General features: G+C 38.9%; 1 protein-coding gene across 7 annotated transcripts in view; it reads right to left on the bottom strand.

Moving 5' to 3' along the window:
• Positions 1 to 1,488: 1,488 nt before the first annotated feature.
• The window catches only part of CMKLR2 (chemerin chemokine-like receptor 2), a 28,109-nt gene continuing 6,795 nt past the window's right edge, over positions 1,489 to 22,802 (bottom strand). The window contains exons 3-7 of one of the 7 annotated variants that reach the window (XM_067298794.1): positions 21,095 to 21,136; positions 17,103 to 17,250; positions 6,258 to 6,305; positions 5,196 to 5,271; positions 1,489 to 4,297 (exon numbers count right to left, since the gene is read on the bottom strand). In XM_067298794.1, the coding sequence (XP_067154895.1) occupies positions 3,229 to 4,281 (1,053 nt within the window). In that variant the 5' untranslated portion in view covers positions 4,282 to 4,297; positions 5,196 to 5,271; positions 6,258 to 6,305; positions 17,103 to 17,250; positions 21,095 to 21,136 and the 3' untranslated portion in view covers positions 1,489 to 3,228. Of the gene's footprint in view, positions 4,298 to 5,195; positions 5,272 to 6,257; positions 6,306 to 17,102; positions 17,251 to 20,565; positions 20,633 to 21,094; positions 21,137 to 22,366; positions 22,446 to 22,802 lie in introns of those variants that run through there. The other 6 variants (XM_067298796.1, XM_067298793.1, XM_067298791.1 and 3 more) reach the window with 6 other exon arrangements.

The following is a 22,802-nucleotide window of genomic DNA, read 5'->3' on the forward strand; positions in this document are numbered from 1 at the left end:
GTTATCCTTAGAATAAACTTGTGCTACTTAAAGGATGCTCTTAACTTAAAGATGGCTAGGGGGCAGTATATGCCTTCCACAAGGCATACTTTTTTAGGAGTTGATAGTTCAACCCCCTGAATGTGCTTGTGTGAGAATTAATTGGTTGCAGTGATTACATGCTAAAGTAAAGGAAGATTTAGTACAGATAGTCTTTTATATTTGAAGGTGAAGTATACTCTGGTCTAATAACAAACCTAGAAAAGTGTTCAATTAAAATGCAAAGATAGTGACATACAATAGTTACACTAGTTTAGCTCATACAAAGAACTGCTTACTTAGCTGCAGATTGGTTTTAGAATTATTTTGACCTTTTAAAGACTGAATAACCCAACAGAACTGAACTGTTTTCCAAAAATTACATTGCTCCTGTAGATTATTCAGCATTAAAGCTTCCAGACAAATTCACATTTCTAGGCTTTTGTCAGACTGAGATAGAGAATTGCTGTGACTGAAACAGAAGCCTATAATGTGCCATGTCAGTCACTGTCATGGAGGTGCTCAGTGGTGGAGCTGGAGAGCTGCAGTTGAAGCTAACTCTTTGTTCCTGGTTTTGCTGAGCAGCTGCATGTGGTTATCTGGTACAGCAGGTCCTGTTTTTCTTTAAAGGTCTGCCAGTTTCAGATTATGTAAAGACTGTTTTGTAATTTGTTTTAGAAAAAAGGTCTGCCTGCCAGAAGTTTAAAACATGATTAAAGAACTGAAAGTATAATTACAGGCTCTATCCCTACCTTCCATAAACTTTTAACAACTAAGAGACTAGCTTTATCCTGTGTGCAATTGCCTTAATGCACAGTCTCCCTTCTCTGGCTGTCCTATAGCTGTTGCTTTTACTAGTCATGTAGCTTGCTTTTAGTGATTCTCACATGTTGCTGTTAAAAACAAGAGATTACCAAATGCTACATCAAAAAAGAATGTATTTTTTATTATCCTTGGCTATCACCCTTTTTGACATTCCATTCAAAGCACTTCTTATTCAGACCTTTAACCTCTTTCTTTGACCTTGAAATTAAAGCTCTAAGTAGATATAATGGTTTGATTTATAGATTGTAACTTTCCTAAAATACAGCATTATGTGAGCCATGCACCTGGCATGCCAAAACTGGATTTTATTTTTGTATGTGTTTTGTTTATGCTCAGCATGCATGTACAAATTCTTTGGTATTCCTTTTCTTGAAGACAGAAGAAAACTTGTTGTATAGGAACATACAAAAAAGATACAGGACAGAGCATACATATATTTCAAAATCAAGTTCTTTATATATCAATATATCAATATTCATGCTCATGTAGCTGACATGCAAGGTGAAAATTGAAATAAATCTTAATTCCTGAAGTAGAAAAAAGGATAGAGTTTCTTTCATCTTGCAAAATCTTTGCAAAGGAGCTTTTCTAAGAATGTAGACAATCATTCCATACTGCTGCTGACAAAAGCAAATGAACACACTCTTCAGAGACAACAAAATTTTATTACTCCACTTGGAGTACAGTCAGGAGCATAGCACTAACACAGCATTCTTAGAAGGATATCGGGGGATATGTGAAGAAAAAATGCAAAATGTTTGATTTAGGCATATTTAGTGTGGTGCCAAAAGGCTATCATGAGTCACATGTACCAGGCAGCGAGTGACTCAGAGGAAAGAGTGCTGCCTACCAACTTTCCAGCCCAAAGTTAAATACACTGAAATTCCACTGATCCTGTCTTAACTCTCCAACTTTTAAACCAGAGCCTAAAGAAATATAGTTACAGACCACAGTCAGACTGTTTCTATTTGTACAACTACCAATATACAGATGCACTCGTGTGCATGTGTGTGTATATATAAATATTTGCTTTTGTATGAAATGTATTTACATATAAGTAACATTTATATTGTAAATAAGGCCTTATATGTGTTGCCAGGCCATAGAAACTAGGTAGGTCATCTGAAAAGCTGTTTTATTCCGCATTTCGTGGCCAGTAACAAGGAAACACTGGTCAAATTTACACAAAATTTATGCTCCTACTTTTAATAGAGTTTCATTTCACATTCAGCTTAATTCAATAATTTTGCCTCAGATATTGGTCCACTCTACTTAGCGCATATATATGTGCATTGGTGGATGTGTGATTCTACAGCAAGCAACAAGTTGGAGTGGAAATAACTTTATTAGGACTGTTGCCTCTTTCTTACTGGAGTGGATGTTATTTCCCAGGTATATTGCCCTGCCTCTAGTTTGGCAGAGAAGTCTGAATTTGGCTACAGGCTTGTAACAGAACTGCTGAATTCACTGTATCCATTTTTAGAAGGTTTGCATTAAGGCAAACAAAATGTTAAATTACTTCTTAACCTTTTTGTGAGAGCAATAAAGGGCAACTGATTGTCATGAACCTCTTTAAACCTGAAGTCTAGAGAAAGTGTGCGTGTGGCAGGGGGCCTTTAAACTCAGCTTCTCAAAGAAACATTTCTACTAATTTTGCTCACATTTCAAATGAGCCAAATACTTATTTGAAACCTCCTCAGTATTGTATACCCAACTAGTAATAAGAACAAAAGAATAAGGAGTAAGTGACCAGCAAGCACAGCGATTCCTGTCTTACCTATTTGTGTGTAAGGCAAAGAGCAATGGGAGAAATCAGAATTTATTTCTGTGTCATTCTTTTTTAACAAGAGAAGGCAACAATTCAGTGTTCTCTATATCGGGATCCTTCTCTGACTGGAAAGGGGAGCCACTAACAGCTTTGCTTAGCTGGGATGTGGCCAGGAGATTTCTTTCTTAAGCAGTGCTAGACACTCAGGGCTGTCATCATGGCCAGGATGGGATGAGGATGCCCAGATCTAGAGCATTGTCAGTGATGACAAGGAAGAATATTATTATTAGGTGGGGATTTTTTTTATATGAACAAGGTATGGAACTACAACAGAAAAAACAGGATTAATAACAGAAATATTCACATTCCTGTTCAAAAACTCAATTAGAGCAGTTCTACTTATTTTGACAGCTTTCAGTTCAGGCTCTTTGCAACCACACCACACCCAAATGATGCGTCCTGTAAAAACCTTCCAAAGAAAGCAGCACACGCAATTCAGCCAGCTGTTTACATAAAAATGTATATGCAAAGATTGCACATCTGATGGCAGATGTGAAGACAAGAACATCTCCAAATCTCCTGCCAGTTATTTTGGAGAGGGATGGTGACAAGAGTGGTCACTGAGCAGTTTCGCAATAGCACGCAGGCGCATGGGTGTTGTCTGAGCTCCACAGCTGCTCACTGACAGTCCCCGAGCGGCTCACTTCCCACAGTGCCAATTTTAGCACTTCAGAGACAGTCGTCTTGACCTGGGCCTGGAACTTCTTGCTAATCAGAACATAGAGGATTGGATTAAGGCAACTGTTGATGAAAGCAAGGCCAGTGGAGAGGGGAATGCCATCCTGTAATAAGCCATGCAAGTTTTCATCATGGTGAGCAGACAGCTCCACAATGCTGAATATGTGATATGGTGTCCAGCAAAGAAAAAAAGCTACGACTACAGCAATGATGGTCCAGAAAAGCCTGCTGGAAGTCAGTACAGTTCTCCTCTTTACCTTGACAATCAGCAGTGAGTAGCAAATGACCATGGTCACTAGTGGAAAGAGGTAACCAAATGCAAGTCTCACCCAGATGAGAATGTGGTGTCTCAGCAGAATGAGTTCTCTGTCATGCACATGGAAGTTGTTGTAGCAAAGGGTGATGTTGTTGAGAACTGTAGTTGTGTCTCTGAAGTATAAGGCAGGGCCACCAATAATTGCAGCCGAGATCCAAATGATCCCACTAAGAATGAGGGTGTTCCTTACAGTCCGATACTTGTAGGAAAAGACTGGGTGGACTAGGCGGATGTAGCGGTCAAGGCTGATGAATGTCAGGAAGAAAACACTGGCAAACATATTAAGTAGTGCAATGAATGAGTTCATTTTGCAGAGCCACTTCCCAAAAGGCCAGTGGAAGCCCATTGCCACGTATGTAATATAAAGGGGCAAGAAGAGAACAAAGATGAAATCTGCAATGGCCAGATTGAGGAACCAGAGTGTAGAGACAGATTTATCCCACTTAAAGCCCATAAACCAGATGACAATGGCATTACCTGGCACTCCCAGCAGAAATGCCACGCTGTAAAAGGAAAGGGAAATCATATGGGCAATGCTGAGGGAGGACTGGGGTGATTCATCTTCCTCAGACAGGTCGTACATATAAGAGTAATTCTCAAAATCTTCGAATTCCATGCTGCACAGCTGCTTTCTGGGGAGGAAAAGAAACAGAATTGTCAAAGGGGAACTGTTTTACTGCACCGCAAATAGTAACCTGTAATTCTTTTGAGTTCTTGGTCATAAAATAAATACATTGACTGTTTCACATACCTATCGCTTTTTAGCTGTCAATTATTAGTACAAAGCTTGTAGGGTATTTTAGGCTGCAGATATTTCAAGTAATACTCAGATCAAGTCAAAGAACACTTGAAATCTTCAAGAACTGTATTCCTTGCATTCATTTCTTAGCAGAGGGCACTGAGCACAATATTACTGATAAATTTCTGTGAGATCCTCAGCTGCAAAGTTTTACTGAAGTACTGACTGTATTCTTTTCTAATTAATTTTGGTATTTTACTGCTCTGTTCCTGTTAGAAGCAACTTTTATGGATCATATCTGTAGCAGAAATCAGAGAAGAACCAAGCATCTATGTAGGCAAAAAGTGCAGTTAAAAATGCCAGAGAGCTTTTTTTTTCCGGATTGCTAACCCCCTCCCCTCAAATTATAGTTAACAAAATCATAGACAGTGGTTTCTCAAGCAACTGAAAGTACATGCGCTTCTTCCTCTCTGTCATCCTAAGGCTGGATGCTGGACTTGCTGCCCAGCAGTGCTGCTGACTTCAGTAGGACTTCTTTGGGGCACAATACAGTTGTTATAACACCTATGAAGGTGTCAGAATCTAGCCATTAAGAAGTTACTCCATAGATAATATAAAAATTTAACAAAACAACAGTGAACTAGGCCTGAGCTCACATCCACCCATTTGACTTTGCTGGAACGGATCCATCTTTACCAGTGTCAGTGAGACCCGGGAAGGTTTAACATCCTTATTTTCATCTGGAATACTGACACTGAAAGACGCTCAGCACTTAAGAAATAAATAAATACCTTTCTCATAGATGCTCTATGGGTTAGAGACCCATTTCAAGAAATGTAGTGGAAAATTAGTTCTTAATTTCCAAGTCTGCAAACAAAGAAGCCGGACGAATGTAAGCCTCATCAACAAGGAAAACTGTCCACGAATATTGACTGGTGTGCCAGAAAATGACATAATGAATAAAACGCCTCATGTTACTGGCTAGAAATAGTAGATCTAATACTCTGATTTCTAAAAACAATTTACATTGACACTTGAAACATTAAAGCAGAGAAATTAATGTAGGTAGGATCTTAAGTTTCTTTTTATCATGCAGAATTCACAGGTTTAATTAAAACTGCAATGAAAACTCGGTGCTATAAAATGTTAATCATTTTCTCTTCTGCCACAGAAAAACAAAACATCTGAAACAACAGACCCTAAGCGAGTTTATTACACAGCAACATGTTAAAAAAAAAAATCAAACTTTCTGATTTATAAGTTAACCTATTTAGACCCTTTTTTAATTGACTGGCAAAGCTGAATCACTGCCAATTCTCTTCAAACTTTAATGAGAAAAGATAATGGATTAAAACAAGGAATCTGGGTCTTCCAGCTAAGACAATACTTGAACTCAGGAAACGTTGGCTCTGCTACAGATTTCACAGCCTTAAACCATAGGCTACTGTGAGAACTGCATTAACTCCTGAGGCAGTCAGGTGCTTAGATTATATTATTGTCTTTTTTGACATGAATTTGCTAGTGAATTTATTCCTCCTCATTTGATAAGAAAACACCTTCTAGGATAATAAACTCTCCCTGCATCTTTTGGAGCTGCAATTTTTTTGGAAGTTTTTGCAGTAGTGAATAACAAAACTAGCTTGGTCTTTCAAAAGGTTAGCACATACATATATTCATCCCTTTAATATAGACTTAATTCCAAGTTTATGCATAAATCCTGCTGAATTCAGGGGGCTCAAGTTCATGCTGAAATGCTTTGCTGAGCCCCAATTGTAAGAACTACACTTTAGTAATGCAGAGCTGAATTTTAAATTGGGCCCCTGTGTTTCATTCAATAATACAAATATTTTTACCTCTTTGTTGACCACAGTGGATCACTTAACTTTGGGCAGAGGATGAACCTGAAAAATATCAAAATTTCCAAGAATAAGGGTAGGGAAAACATGGGAGCTGCTTCCCAGCCTTCCTTAAAGCTACAGCTAGTCAATGTAGTTGCCACACCACAAAAGAAGGAAATTCTCCAGCAGCAAGGGATGGAGAGGCGGAAACATATGGAGCATATTTCAGGGGAAAGGCATACCACTGTGGTATTATTCCACTAATGATCTGAGAAAAAGGTAACACATGAAAGAAAATAAAGCCTCCCAGGAGAACAACACAGACTGTAAAAGCTATAGCTGGAAATGTCTTACTGATTCAGTCACCGGAGATGCCTGACTAGCTTTTTTTTCTTTTAAAAAAAAAAAAAGAAAAAAAAGACAGTGTCTCAGTTTTCTTCTGTTGGAAAAGCTTCTGGAACTTACAAGCACAACACAGTTTTTCACGCAGCAATTTTCCCCTAAAACTGAAAAGGAAGGGTGTGGGAGGGAGAGGAGGGGGGAAGCAGAAATATAAACCAAATGAAAAAGCCAGAAAGAAAGAAAAACAGGAAAACAGATAGCAAATAGAGGTTGAGCAAGGAAAAGCACTTAGAAGTTCTGCATTCATTCTGTGGTACAGCCAAAACTACAGCCCAGCACAGATGACCACAGTCTGATGAGAGCACCTACCACGGTCAAAACAAATATTCTGCTAAACTCTATCGTCATTTGCAGCTATATTCGCTGGCTGAACTCAGCTGCCCTGACAAGCTGTGACTAGCAACAGAATACAACCAAACCAAAGCTGCACCATGGGTGAGCTCGCGGGTGCATTTCTGAGCGCTTGCTCCATTCCAAAACTGAAATTCAGCCTGCGCTTTTGGACCCTTTTTCTGCATTCCTGTAATTCCACTAATTTTTGCCTACTAAAGGACAACAGGAGTGAGGTCTCAGGAGTATGCTGCCTGTAGAACCACAGCTGCAAAAACGTATTCATGTATGTACCTTTACTCCAAAGAGTAGTTTACTTATTTTGGAAAGATTAGTTGCATAAGTGAAGTTATGCATGTGCACACATATTGGCAGGATTAGATTTCTTATTTGTAAATGGATGGAAAAGGTAAAAAAAAAAAAAAAAAAAAAAAGTTGTGTAATTCTATATCTCTTGATTTAAAAATATGTAATAAAAGTCAAAACAGTCTGTTCTGTCAGGAAACTGTGATAACATTTGCCCTTTCTAATTTACATCAGTCTGAAGGAATGTTATTTGGTTAGCTGTCCTGATCAAATGATACTTACTGGGCTGCATTTATATAATTACATGCCCCGTGGGGGTAGATTCTGCATCAAATACCAGTACCACCCATCTGAGTCATTTTTTCAAACATAACATCTGCTGAGAAATGGTATAAACAAGGAGCCATACCACTAACATCTGGAACAACACTACATTTGGACATCAAGGTTAATAATTGGATTTTTAAGTGTTTTTGCCTGTATACAGAATTATAGCATCAAATTGAATTTATGCACATTAATAAATAAATGCAACTTTTCAGACTCTTACTGATCAGCACCTGCATTCCAGTCACTAACAAGGTTTGCTTTTAAGTTTCTCAAGAGCTAGCACAATGCAACAATATTTGGATTCACACATTTCCTCCCCATATGTGTAACCCCAAAACCTTTTTTTTTCCTAAAAATAATAATGGCAGTAACAAGCATGTGATAAGTACCCAACAATGATCATTTTATATTTAGAATTGCAAAGATGCTGTACAGCAGAAGGAAAACATAACTAAATAAATATCAAATATTTACCAAGCCCCATGTAGTTTAAAACTCCTCCATGGAGAGAGCACACCTCTGTAACACATTGTATTTTGAGGAATTATTTTTCCAAGCTCATATTTTTCCCTTGCCTCTAATTTCTAGTCTTCCAATGCAGTAACTCTTTAGCAGTGGGCAAAAAAAGCAGGAGGAAGACTGCTTGCCATTGCATCCAGCACACAGATGCTGAAACTAGACTCTATGAGTAGGGCTCGGTAAAATTGCCAATTACATTTGCAAAGCCCAGAAACTTTTCCAGCTGACATCCACATATACAAAGTGCTTCTATAACAGGATTCACAGCCCTGGGCAGGATAAGGAGCAGGGGATTTTCTTTGCCAGCAGTTTCCCCTTGGCTTTGAGGCCTACTGCTAGAACGGGTAAGGGAGGCTTAGCGTAGTGCACTGCCTCAGTCCCTGCTGGTCTAGGGCTGCAAAAAGGAGCCAGAGGAAGGAAAATATTTTTCAGTAAACAGGAAAGCGTGGTTAGAAGCCTTGCAATAGGTATTGGGGCGGCTACAGGTTACAGAACAGTGTTGTATCACATTTGGATGAACACACCCAAGTTTAGGCTTCATCCTGTCTTCTTTTTTAAACAGTAAACAGCCTGTATAAAGTGTGTGCTTAGCAGTTGTTCTCTGACTGGTGTCTGTTCCTGTTTGCTGAAGTCACGAGCACCTCGGAAGACTGACCTTCCTTAATTCAGTTGCTTAATTATGAATATAGTTGCTTAATTTTAAACAAACAGGTTTCAGAATGTTTGACAAGAAGGTTTCATTTCCTGTCCCCATCTATGAAGTAGAAATTAATTACTAAATGGCTTCATAAGAATATCACAGGCGGACACTCAGCACCAGTACCTTGAGATCCTGGCACAGACAAATCTAAATAAACGCAGATTATCAATAGATATTTCCAGAACGCAAGAGCGCAGAACCGCTGGGAAGAGATTTTACAGTGTGCCATACGCAGTGTTGTTCTCTGAGTTTCAGCAGGGAATTCCAGGATCAGATATCAATTAATAATCACATTTTTGTAGCGCTCTGCTACAAGCGGCTGGAGTTGCATTACTCTGCCACATTATAGTATTTCAGAAAATTGACCCATACATACAACCCAGACAAATGACTAGATGTGCTTAAACAGAGCGGCTTTTGTCACACTAAAGACAGCCTTACACAGGACCAGGACTTTGGACGCTCTCCCAGTCTATGCCACATGCACCCTGTTTGACCAGGGGAAGTTGTTTGACCTCTCCGTGCCTCAGCTCTGAGGTCAGTGGAACAGCTTTGGAAGGAAATTAGATTGGGTTTTCAGTCTAAAATAGAAGACAAACAAAGCAGTCACAATTTCCGTTCACTTTGCATGATGCAGTCTTCCTAGGGATCAAAGTTCTCTGGACACCATGCAAATTAGCATCCGATTTAATTACACAGGCCATTCACGCCACTTATTTGGGCTGCAGTCAGTGCAGCCTCTCACATTGGCCCTCATCACTTCAAAAATTTATGGAGTGGGCCAAAGGAAGAGCTTATTCATTGTCTGTGTTAGTAAAAAGTTAATGCAAATATTTGGGTGGCAATCCCTAAATCTATTTGTTCAGTGTGGTAAACAGTGCTCAGAGCCTTTGCTTGGCCAGCTAAGGTGATTTCAGAGGTCACAATGGGCCCCTGAGTTCATAGGAAAATCATGGTTTGCAGAGTTGGCTGTCTCAACAGTTAACGACATAAAAAAGGGATATATTACACAACCCCTCCCTTTAATGTCTTTACGAATAATTCTGGTCTTTCCACATTCCATGTGTATGATCTATGGCTATGGCTAAAGGAAAGCTGACTTGACTGATTCACTTCAATTTTGCCATTTGCAAGAGTCAGATGTTAGAAAACAATTAGCTTTTCAAAAGATCACCTAACCCTGCTTGTCATGCTGTGCCTCAGCAAATTTGCCTGGCTATTGAATTCATTTGAAAGCCCTCAAAGAAAATTTCATGGGACTTCTGAGATGCTAAATTTTGAATTTATCTACCTTCAAAATCATAAACAGGAAATTCACACAATAGTTTATCTGTGAAGTTCAAAACACAGATGGCTGAGCAAGTTTAAAGGTTTATACATATTTCTGGAATGTATTTTTACAAAGACATCAGTAAAGATCCTAAAACTCACAGGGAATACTGATGAGATTACAAACTATCATGGACTCCTATGTATGTATTTCTCCCTCAAAAAAAAACCAAAACCAAGATGACCACTTGACACCAGGTAGAAACAATCCCATAGTATAAAGTGCCTGATCCTTCATACTTAAAAAAATAAAAAATAAAATATAACTATGCTATAATTTAAGCCTAAATCTGGCCCTGCAGATAAAGCTACTAGGAAACCAGCATTTTGATTTGGTATATGCAACAGCAGAGTCAAGCCTTGTTTGTATGTTCCCTCCCTTCCTCCCACCCTCTCTCTCGTGCGCGCACACACACACACACTCCCCTCCACCCCTTGACTATTGTTTTAATGAACATTAGATATATGGTAATGAAACTACATCATAAGCTGTCCTGAATTCAGTAGCTAGAAAGGGTCATATGGTAGATATGATATGTGACTGGAAACCTTTTCAAGCCACAATGTAGAAATATTCATTCTAGCAGACAAGACAAGACTGCAAATAACCATCACTCTCCCTGATGTCCCTCAGTGAAGCAGTGTTAGAAATGCGTATGCAGTGAGCAGGCAGACATTTCCCAAAATTTATGCCAAAAGCAATGTTCTTTGAGCAAGACCAAACATGACCTCCTTAATCATAACACACCACTCCATCTGCGGTATTGAAGTCATTTGACCAGATAATCGCCTCATAACACTTTACCCAGACAAACTGAGTGTTATAACAAGACTAACAAACCCTTCTAGGGCAGACTCAGTTAATACTCATAAAAGAATGATTTCAGACCAGTTCTTTTGCTGCCACAGAAATGTCAAACAACAAACAGAAACCCCAACTTTAAACTTAAATAATGTCTCTGTAATAGGAAAAATATCTACAGCAGGTCTGGCTTGAATATAACAAATCATCCAGACAACGGCTGCAGGTGAGCGGCAAACCATTTCCACCATCAGGGAACTCATAAATCCCTGCAGCCAGCAACTGCGTATCATCAGTGATTTATTTTCATGCAGATCCCAAGCACCAAGACCTCTATCCTCAGAGAAGATGCAGAAACTCAGATGTCCATGGTGGGGGTCACATGGTAACACTTGTTAGTGCTGGCTCCTGCTCTCATTCCCTTCTTTAATACAGCTAAAAGTACAAATATATCTTTACTATTCCTTTTGTATGTAAGGGTTTGCTGTAACAACTGTAAGTCTATTATGCGACCACAAATATATTATAGTGCCAAGCAGAGTTAAGAACAGAACAGATGATATTTATGAAACACTTAAAATGGGCCCATTCTGGAAAAAGAAAAAAAAAATTAAGTATCCTTATAAGCAGATAGAAATAGAAGTTTAGAAAAACCATGCCACCTGAGGCTTAAATTGTGATCTTACATGATCTTATATCGTATGTGTCAGTATTGTCCTACTAAGTGTTTACATAAGCAATCATAACGCCCTGGTGCTCACGCCCCGAGTGAGCCGGGCTCACATGGGAAGCATCACCAGTCTGGCTTACAGACAAGAAGGCAGAGAATGACCTACAGGAAGACTGAGATCAAACCAGGCGTTAAACCTGTAACACGTCTGGTGCCTCAACTACAGTCCAGCCCTCCTTTCTTAAACATAACACTATCCCCCCATTCACGATGGCATGGAGACGCCATGTCTTCCCCTCCAGGAGACCTTGACCCTCCAGAGAAGAGATCATGCCTGGGTCTTCCCCCACTGTGCCAGAGGGGCCAGCATGTGCCCCAGCAGCTCTTGCAGACTCACTTTGGTTTTCCCTGCACTGAAGAGAAACTGAACCTGGACCTACACTGTTTGCCTGTCATACATATTAATCTGGTATTGCAAGTGCAGGACATATCTCAGAGCCATCAAGCACATCTCCTTGATGACTGAGCCCAGCAGGGACACCATGTATCATATTGGTTGTGTCTTCAGCGTAGAGGACATGCACACTAATGAAATTTTGTTCCAGGGAAGTTTCACATTTTCTATTCCTCCTGAAACACCAGCAGTCTTTTCTCTGGCTAACAGACAAGGCAATAACTGCAAACCTGCAGCAAAGGAGATGCCTGCTTTAAATTTTTTTTTCCATCTTCGCAGTGACTGGATTGATAAGATAAGGAAAGTTTGTATTTCTAATCAAACATGGCTCTTTACAGTTTTTATTCAAAAAATTATATGGAATTGTTACTTCACAATTGTTTCCCATTTGTGATGGAACAAGGTTTTGAATAGAGTTCATACGATTCTTACACTTCTCTAAGCATGTTTTTTTAATGATTATACTCCTTCAGTAAACACATGCTTTAATCAAAACTCCCTCCTAGCAGGGAGGAGCAAAGTGAGAACAGAGAATAAAAAGTGAATATAGAGGTTTCTTTCAGACTAGCAACTGTTGTCTCAGCAGATTAATTAATGCCAATTGAACATATGTTAGACAACAGCCATTCTGAAATTACTGCAGGGTGACAACAGGTCATTATCAAAAAATCAAAACAATCCCCTCCAACAAGATCTATTAAATTACAGACAAAAAAACAGCTTACAATCTGTTATACTTACAGGCCTTTCGACAAGAAGAGTTAAGAGCCAACCCCTGGGAAAATTAGCAATACAGCTCATTCCTCAAATATGCCTTCTTATATCCTGTTTTACTTTACATATTCATTTCCCAGCCACTTCTACCTGTATGTTTAGATATGTACTGCCCTCTGAATTTGAACTCTATTCTTATAGGTTAACTCTACAGCTCATTAAATCTACATCAGCAGTTACTTCTAGCATGATTGTAATATTGCTATGATTATATTACTCCTGACACATACTCTCGCACTGGTTTATCAGAACATCCAATTCTGAAAGTGCTAGTAGACAAGCCAAGAATTTCAGCTAATGAGATAACTTACTTCATTTTGTCCTCACAGTTAATATACTAGGGTCACTGCGTCCAGTAGATTAAACATATTTACTTCTGTATGAGCATATCTTTAATATTCCTACTCATACAAAGCTAATTATTTTATTTACTTTAAGCTCAGGTCTCAAATAATCCCTGCCTGCATTTCTGGAACCTGAAAACTTCAAACTGTTAAAACAATTTCAGGATGGTTGGATATTTATCTATCTCCTTAATGTGGCATTGGGAACACTCCCTAACACTGATGAGAATAGATGGCGCCTATGATTAAAGTATTAAAATAGGAGCCTGGAAATACTGGCTCTACAGGCTTCCCAAATTACCTTTGCAAATCCCTTCTATTTCATACTGAATTTGACTCCACCAGATAAGGAACACTCCCCTCAAGTAAGAGTTCAGGATGCCCGTGACGTATTACTCAGTTTTTTTGTACAGACAATGGTTCTTCACATTTCTGAAATACCTCAGTGGAAGGATGCGAAGCTGAGCTCCTTGAAAGAGGATCACCAGAAAGAAGAAACGGGATTGTGGAACATGGTATTACATCAATGCTACAGTGCCTAGTGTTTGCTAATCACCATTTTCCTCTCTCTTTCATCTAGCAAGCTTCAAAAGAGAACAAAACTTGCTGTGCCAGGCTCACACTTTCTTAAAGAGGCAAGTATTTTATGTTACGAAAGTACCCAAAGGCCTAGCCTTTGAGATCAAAGCCTCTTTGGTTCTAGGCACTATATAAGCACATAATGAGAGACAATTCCTGCTTTGTTTGTAAATTAAACAGAATAGAGGGTAGGGAAAGGAACAGAATTATCTTGTCTAAAGCCAAACAGCAGATTCAAAGGTGGAGCTGAAGACAGAACCCAGACCTTGCCAAAAGAATGAAGAGGCAAATATCTTTTGTGGATAGAGGCTAAAGGTATTGGTTCTTCATACTGGTGCCTTGTGACTCTTGAAATACATCTTCTGAGAAGTATCAAAAAGGGCTATGAGAGAGGTATTAGGGTGGAGAGGAAAGAAACAGACAAATTTGGGAGAAGAAAGATAGAGATGGTTAACAGAAACAGGAGTACATTGCCCCCGTCTCACAGATAACCTTTCTATGGTCTAATTACCAACTCAAGAATCCTAAAAGCTAAAACTGCAAATATTCATACTCTCTCCACTAGATTGTGCATGGTTTTTGTCCCAAGTTCAGAGCTTCAAGCAACCCCCCATTACGCCTCCGTTCTCCGCAGGTGGTGTCCAAAAGTGTTCTAAGCACCTTAGATTGACTGACCTGCCCAAAAAGGAAAAAAACAATCCTCAAAAACTCAAGACAAAAAATTAAACATGTTGAAGCTTGTGGGATGAACTATGAGGATCTTAAGTGGTTTGGCTTCCATCCTTATACAAGCAAACCTTCAGTGGATTTATCTAAATATACTCGAGCAAGCAGTTGGTACTAAACGGCCTACAGTAGTGAATATGCAAAAACTGCCTCTACAGCAACGCTCAGTGGCTTTAAGGTCAGACAAACATAATTAATATACTACTCTCTTCACTGATAATTGATGAAATGGTACTTTGACCAATGAAATGACCAGATAAGAAGGATCCCACACAGGAGAAGGGATGCTTAATTCTCTCTGTGTGCACTGAAGCCATCCCTGTAAAATGCTGTGATTTAGAGTTTTGTAAAGATCTGCCAGAGAGAGGAGACTAGTAGTAGATACTAAAAGCTGATGGCATGGCACGAATAATGGTCTTGACAAGTAACTTTTGGTGAAAGACCAAGTGCTCATGCTGAGCTTCCCTAGAAGTGCTCTGTTTTTCCTTTGAGGAGACATAATGTTTTTTTTGTCTCAGGAGCCACAAAGACACTGTAAAGTAGCAGTGGGTGTTGTAGAGTTGATCTGTGCATGGTGGCATCTTCCCTTCTGAAACCTAAAGACTCTTGGTCACTGCCTGCCCCAGTCACAGCAACCCTCTCACCTGGCAATCTGTCAGGAGTGCTCCTCCCACTTAGTCTCTTGCAAAGCAAGCAACATTGCCCCTCACTGTTGCAAAACCGCTAGCTTCAGACTGAAGGAATATAAATCAAACCTTTATCAGAAAATAATGAATGAAAATTAGCCAAACATTGAGCCACCACAGTGACAGAGGCATAGCTTAGCTGTTGGCACATTCCGTCAGACACAATGAATAAACAAACTAACACCTAGAGCACTCAGAAGACTGCAGTCCTCTGCAAAACCAGCTTATTACTTGGAATAGCAGTTATTCACTGAAAAATAATATCTAAGAGCAGATGAAAAACTTCAAGTGGCTTTTTAGAAACATAAGCAGAAGGAAATTCATTAAGGTAACTGGCTTTATAAGTTCACAATCATAAGTTCACCTCTTGAATCAATTATCAGAAATAAACACAATCCTAACAGCATTTCAGAAGTTATTGATTAGGCTGTCAGCAGAGAAGGAACTTCTTAGAACAAAAAGGAGGAATTTAGAATGTATACAACATATAAATTGCAGTATTGTCATCAATAGTTTATCCCTGCCCCCATGAGTGCACTGAAAATCTGTGGTCAGATCTGGCAATGAATCCTCGAGATAGAGAGCTTCCTTGACTTATGATCCCTCTCTGAAAATGCAGGTATAGAATCCAAATCATACATTTGTTCTCCAGGGTTGAATGCTCTTTGATGTGCCAGAATCAAAGCGATTCTAAATGCAACTCTACGATCATTCACAGTGTATATATAAAAGCCTCAGGATTAAAGCAAACTTGGTAGAACCTCTATCCTGTCCAGTTTGCCTGGCAAAAGTAGCTGATAATTTTTTTAAAGTCGGGCAGAAGCTGCAGCGATATTAAACAAATGTAAACTGGGTTATCAGAATGTTTCATTTCCTAATTCAACACAGGCAAAACAATAATATGGAGCTAGTGAAAGTAAGCTGTCATAAGCAAGTTAATCCTGAATCACAGTTTCTACAAACCTGGTTTGACTAATTCCTTCACCCTGATACACTCTCACTATCCCTCTGTTTCCTCCTTAGCTATGAATTAATAATCATTTAAAATTATTCAATAATACAATTTAATTTAATTAGAAAACAAGTGAGTTCTAATTTTAGGGACCCTATACATCTTACTGCAAATCTACAAAAACATTTATGGGGTATTTTTTTGCTTTGCAATAGATCGTACTTAGAAAGGGTACAGATGACAATGATGTGGTTATCTCCAAGTCTGAATAGGAGGTGGAATCCCACACTGTTTTGTTGTGTGATGATATAAAAGGGTTCACATCTTCTTTTCCCTTCCTAGGAAACACCCTTGTTCAGAACAGCTAGATCCACATCCTTCTAGCTTATTTCTCAATGATTAAGGTATGCACACACATCTTCCAGTTCAACCTGTAATTCTTTTTTAATTCTGCACAAGTGTATATTTTCAGATTTTGTTAATCTGTTACTTGAAGTTGGAGTGATTTCCAGTTTCTGTTCTAGAATCTATTTAGATCAGAACCAACACACTGGAATTTTGTACAGCTGTAGGAAACATACTATCCTTAAGCAATTCAAACAAATTAAAACCAACATACAAGGTTACAGAGCGAGTGACAGATTCTTAATTAAGCCAAGGTCACTTAGCATTCTCTGGCAGGATACAGGAATTCTTGAATGGAAATGCATTAGGAAGCTATTAAAAATTAAATTCACACCTACTTTCATATCCTTTCATGCTGTCAGTGTGGTTCAAAATAAACTTTGAAATAATGAGTATCAGGTTCTTCGTTTAAGAAGCCCTTTTAGTCAGCATGCACTCCACTACATTACAGGATTTACCTGCAAGAGCTGTTTTTGTATCTGCAGAAATGCATTCATATGAGAGAGAGAGAGAGAGAGAGAGATTTAAAACATAACAGAGAAATAGACCTACCCAGTTCAGCTCTTTGAAAGGAAGTGCACTGTAAATCAGGGACGTGAGCTCTGTAGCAGAGGGAAGAGTGAAGTGATCTGCAAAGTTCAGAGCGACTTCAGTGTGATTCCAGCTGCTTCACTTGGCTACTGCCTTCCTTCTAATAAAGCTGCAGAATGATATAACACAGTGTTTGTTTTCAGCTGTGAGGAAGTTGTTTCCAACTTCCCTTGGTTTTCTAGATCCAGTTTTGAAATATTGCCTTTCTTTATAATCCCAGTATTTCACCAAAAATAAATGTTAGACATCTGAATGAATCATTTTGGTCGGTGTCCAAGCAAGCAGCAGATGTGGTAGCTGATGAATGGAAATGGACATTACATTTGCAGGCTGTTTTTTCTTATCCAGAGAAAAGGGTTGAACAGTATTTCTTTGTTGGTGTGCACTTTGGTTTACAGAAAATAATGTTGAATGAGCAGAAAGATGCTTTAAAAGTTATACTGAAAGTATCATTTTGTAACTGTACAATGTGTTACATTATACCTTCATTTTGTATTTATGTTTAGTAGATTCATCTCATTTTGTATCTAAGAGAGAGCTGAGCTCCTCAAAACACCAGCTATTAGTTTCTCCACCAGTCAGGCAGTGTCAGAGCTTTGAACTGGCTTTTAGGAGACTTAGCTCGATTCCCAGTTCTATCAAGAGCCTGCTGTGATTGCAGCCAGGCCTCATCACTTCCCTGAACCTTAGTTTCTCAGCCGGTAAAATGGGAATATTATTCCTCTAGTATCTACATACCACAGCTTCACCTGATTCTGGTGGTACTATGCTCATTTGGAATCATACCATTTTAAACCAGCTGAGAAGCTGTCAGCCTACCCTTACCAAAAACAACCGATTCTTGCAATGGAAGCAGTAACATAACAACCAGTGGTACTCCTCTGTCATTAATGCAAAACGTGCAAAATCTTCAACACTGTTGGAATCGAATCCAGTTTTTTTTTTAGATATCAATGCTACTGTTCCCAGTGAAAATCTGAAAAAACAGAAGAGGGAAGTGCTCAGGGAAAAGTGGCAATGCTCACAATTCAGCATCTGGTTAGCAAGACTACTGGTTTTAAGCATTTCTGTTATGGTCCAAGAGATCACAGAATCTCTTAACAAGAACTTAACAAGAACTCCTTCCTGCAAAACTGCCCCTCTTTTCTTCTCCCAGTACAGTTTAAAAAGTTGATACGTTGCACATGAGAGTAAAAAGTTATGAATGAAAGAAGGCTGAAGATTATGCTACAGTGGGACACAGAGCCCCTAGCACAGGAGGAAAGGGGTGGCAAGGTATGATTGCAGGGAATTCACGAAATAGGAGGCAAAGCTTTTGTCCCTGGGAAGTAAAGGAGGGTCCTGAGTCACTGGCCAGTGTACAGCTCCCACCCATGGAAAGAATAATCTGGGGCAAATCTTAAAAGCCTTACTTGACTGCTTGCTTTTGACCCAAACTAAACTCTAGTGAATTAACAGGGGGGTTGCCTGAGGAAAGAGTACAGAAAAACTCAAGGACCTCATGATTTGGCACCTCAGTCACATGTTTCTTGCTGTTTAAAGATTTCCTCTTTTCTCCAGCTGATAGGTGAACCTTTGCTGAGAAAAAGCTCTTTTAATAGCACTTATTTTGTAAATATTGGGATAGGGTAAATATAGGCCTGTTGCAGAGCAGATCTGCCAAGTATTTTGCTGTAATGGCACATAAGTCTGTGTCTCCAGGTACTTTGCCAAATTCAGTTATTGTAGGACAGTTAATTCTAGGGCTTGTTCAGTACTATTTCAGTAGGACAAAAGAGGAAATTATGGGGTAGATAAACTCCACACACCATCTGCTGTAAAAGGAAAACCTCAGCAAGCAAACTATGCCATTTGCTTTTCCCATCAGCACAGGGTGCATTCTGGAGTGTGCAATGCATTCTGGCAGTTCTGGGGCCGTGAGGAATTGTCCTTAAGGGGCTGTTTCCTTCACCATAAACTAGAGCAGACTTGTGGCTGCTCTAATACGTACTGGGATGATAGTTCAACTTCTTCATCCAGAAGCAAGGGAGTATTAAACCTCACACAGCAATTATTCTCACCCTTCCTGCCACTGTGCCAAATATGAAATCACAACAGCTAAGGATCCAGCAGACATTTTGTTGAGACAAAAATTTCCACAGAAACTGATTTTTTTTCCAAGTACAGCAGATCACTAAAGTTAAAAGAGTTTTTTTCTACTAATATGTCCTACCTATATTTTCTCCCCTTCAAATAAAAAGGGCTTTTGCTCTGATGAGCAATTGCCAAATTTGCACACTATAACTAGTATATGCAATATATCTGGGAACAAAAAAAAAGAAAAAAATGAATTTTACAGAGAAAAGTGCATTTAATCTGAAAGAATTTTTTTTGTTGTTCATTTTATGTTCAAAACTAAATACAGCATTTTATTCTTCTACAGTTTTGATCAACCACAGTGGGAATCCCTGAGGGACATAAGGTTGGGCCCTAAACCTTTCCTTGTTTTATTCCCATCTATGGTCAGACATAGTAAAAACTGGAATGGTGAGTCCTAGATTACATGGCTTTTCAATATATGCTTTCATGCAACCCATTAACCATCACTACCACTTTACCAGCGTCATCTTTTCAGACAATTTTGTGAAAGTTACATGACTGGAACAAAGTTCATGGAAAAATTTGTCTCTGGTTTGCTTTTATGTCTTCTTTTTTCTGCTTGGAAGTTGTGCTTTATTTTGCCATGTCATTTTGCTTTCTCAAGGGGGTTAGTTAATGAGGTTTGGGGTTTTTTACTCTGCATCAGGGTAAGTGTGGCAATATGCCAAAGCTATTCTGAAGAGGGACATGCATTCATGAGCATAGAGTGCATGTAGAACTTGCAGAGAAGCGAAACATTTATTTATACCTGTTGGAAAAAGAACAAAGGAGAGCATTTTCATGCAAATCATAGATTCTGGGTTGTCCAGTAGTGAATAAACTAGGTCTATTGAAAACAAATGGGTTTTAAAAGCACTTTCAACTCTTTGATTTTTCTTAAAGTATCCTACAAAAGAAAACAAACAGCAGAGGACTATGGAAACAAAGATATAGAGGAAAAGCCTTCAGAAAGAGATACTTCACTAGCGTTAACTAATGCATAAATTACAGGACAATTAACAAAAATAAAGTAGTTTTAACTTACCAGGATTACAAACAACTGCCTGATAGTTCTGTTAATTATTTCCCACTGCTGGGACCACTGAATCTTATCAAGCTGCCTATTAGTATGTACATATACTCAGATAATCTCAGCACTAAAGAACACCCCAGACTAAATTCAATAGATATTAATTCAATTACGATGCACCAACCATGACTAAGTCAACAAAAAGATATTTAGTATTTCTCAGAGTTAATTTAAGCCAAGCAACACAAGAAAGAAATTACTTATGAAATCACTTACTTGTTTTGAGGATTCAGTTGTTTACAGTTCTGTTTTTTAAATTCTTCACTGTTCCTTTTTCCTCACTATTTGAATTAGCACCTCATCAATTAATATCCCCTCTGGAAAGGCAGAGTTTAACTACCCGGCAATCAGGAAAAGGGTAATTTCCTCCCTTCCTGTGAAACTAATGGCTACTTTACGCCTATCCTTTTGGTAAAGCTGTAATGTTTACTTCTGGCTTAACTGCCCACTATATGCTCTCGTCAGCAACTATGACTGACAACATTCTCCAGCGACAAGCTTAACCCAAAACATATGATGAAGGGAGGTTTTGCTCATTTAGCCAGGTCCACGTCCTCTTTCTACTCAGATATTAGAAATCTGATGAATTTCATGTTTAGTACGTTGAAGAAATGGCAATTCTTCACAAGGCAAAATCCCTCATCTGACTATTGCTTTTGTTAGGCGAAAACACACAAGCACATAAACGAAATTCTACATGTATGTGGGGGTGTTTATATAAATACATAAATATACTTATACATACAAGTTCGAGCAGGATCTTTCAGGGCAGCACTCCATGTAATTTCTGAAAACAAAATGAAAAGGCTGTTAAAGTCTAGGAAATCATGATGGAAAAATATGCAAATGATACATTGGATGATGAAGAACGATACCTGGCAAAAATTACTGTTAGAAATAGCCTGTTTTCCATAGCTTGTGCTTTCATACTTGTGATTTTTCTCATTTTTCACAAATAAGTAGTTACAGTTTTGCTGTGTAACTTTCAGACCACAACTATTCAAATACTGTATTCATATGACAACAAAATAATATGCTGAGATTATACACGTCACTCAGATGATACTTGAAAATCATGGAGTTTTTGGAGGATGCCTTAACAAGGAACTTTCTGATATGTCATGGACTGCTAAAGATTAGCTATTGTTATTCAGTGACTACAACTAGCTAACTTGACAAGACCTGGCAAGAATATTTTTCCATTTTAGCCAAAGTACTGTCTCCTCCCATAAAAAAAAGAATGCCTGTGCTTGGAAAAAATAATTTCAGAGAGAGAGCTACAGAGATTACAGAAACTAAAAAATGCTTATGCAAACTACAGTTCTTTCACTATGTACTCCAGTCTTCAGTGCTACAAACCTGAAAACTTAAAGTTTTCAGGTTTGTATAAATTATCAGGAAGTACTACAGACACTTCTCTAGGTTTTTTAAAGGTTTGAGGAGACAAGCCCTCAGAAAGCAAGCCAAAGTTTACCGTTATGCATCTTGTTGCCCTATGTCGCAATGTGGATTGAGTCAGAAGTCTGGGCAAGGCCCAAAAGCCTAGCCAGCCTAGGTTCTCAGAAACCCAAAGTACAGAGATGAAGCTGAGCCACCAGTCTTCAGAATTTTAGCTGCCTCCATCCACTTGGGATCCAAGTGAGGAGTAGAGTTGCCTACACCTGTTCTTTCAAAGGGCTGAAATCTTATTTTCCTTTTAAAGTGTAACCTGGGGAGATGCAGCTGTCATCCATTTTTTATATAACATGTCTTTTGGTTAAAATCCACAGCCTGACTGGGGTTATATGAAGGGGTTACAAACAAGGGACAAGACTCGGTGTCCCAGGGGGTCATTTAAGTTTCATGTTCTGCATTCATCTATTAACAATTCACAGCTAAGTTGTTCCAAGTTTGTCATGACGGAAACAGTGCAGAAAACAAGCAGATTCCCAGGTAGGAGCAGATAACAAGTTCAGGTTCCTCAGTAGTCCGCAGTCATTACTGCTCTATTACTCTATTCAGAGACAATCGCTCTCACCTACTGTGCTGGCTGTGACAGAGCTGCTCTTAAACACTAACAAACTGCAAACAGGGCAATGAAGAGGAGTTCTAATCACCTGCAAAAGATACAGAGCAAAGCTGATGTTTGGTACAAAATTAAGGACAGCCCCCTAAAAATGCACCAATAGACAGGGCACCTATATAGGGCAGTTGGATGATCAAGCAAGGTTGCTGCTTTGCAGTATTACTATTCAAAATCGTAACTATGAAAAACATCTATGCACATGTGGAATCATGCAGCCTGCTGGTACTTTTTATAATACTGTCCAGCCACTGACAGTGCTCAGGGTTCATGAGGATGCAACGGCTCTAAACTGGACTGTAGCTCCTTGCATATAAATGAAGAATGGTTCCTGTCCACCAGTACAAATCAGATCCAAGTCAAGCTCAATCAACTATGGATGCTCTGAAAA

The sequence above is a fragment of the Apteryx mantelli genome, chromosome 6, assembly GCF_036417845.1.
Source record: "Apteryx mantelli isolate bAptMan1 chromosome 6, bAptMan1.hap1, whole genome shotgun sequence".
NCBI classification, from domain to species: Eukaryota; Metazoa; Chordata; class Aves; order Apterygiformes; family Apterygidae; genus Apteryx; species Apteryx mantelli.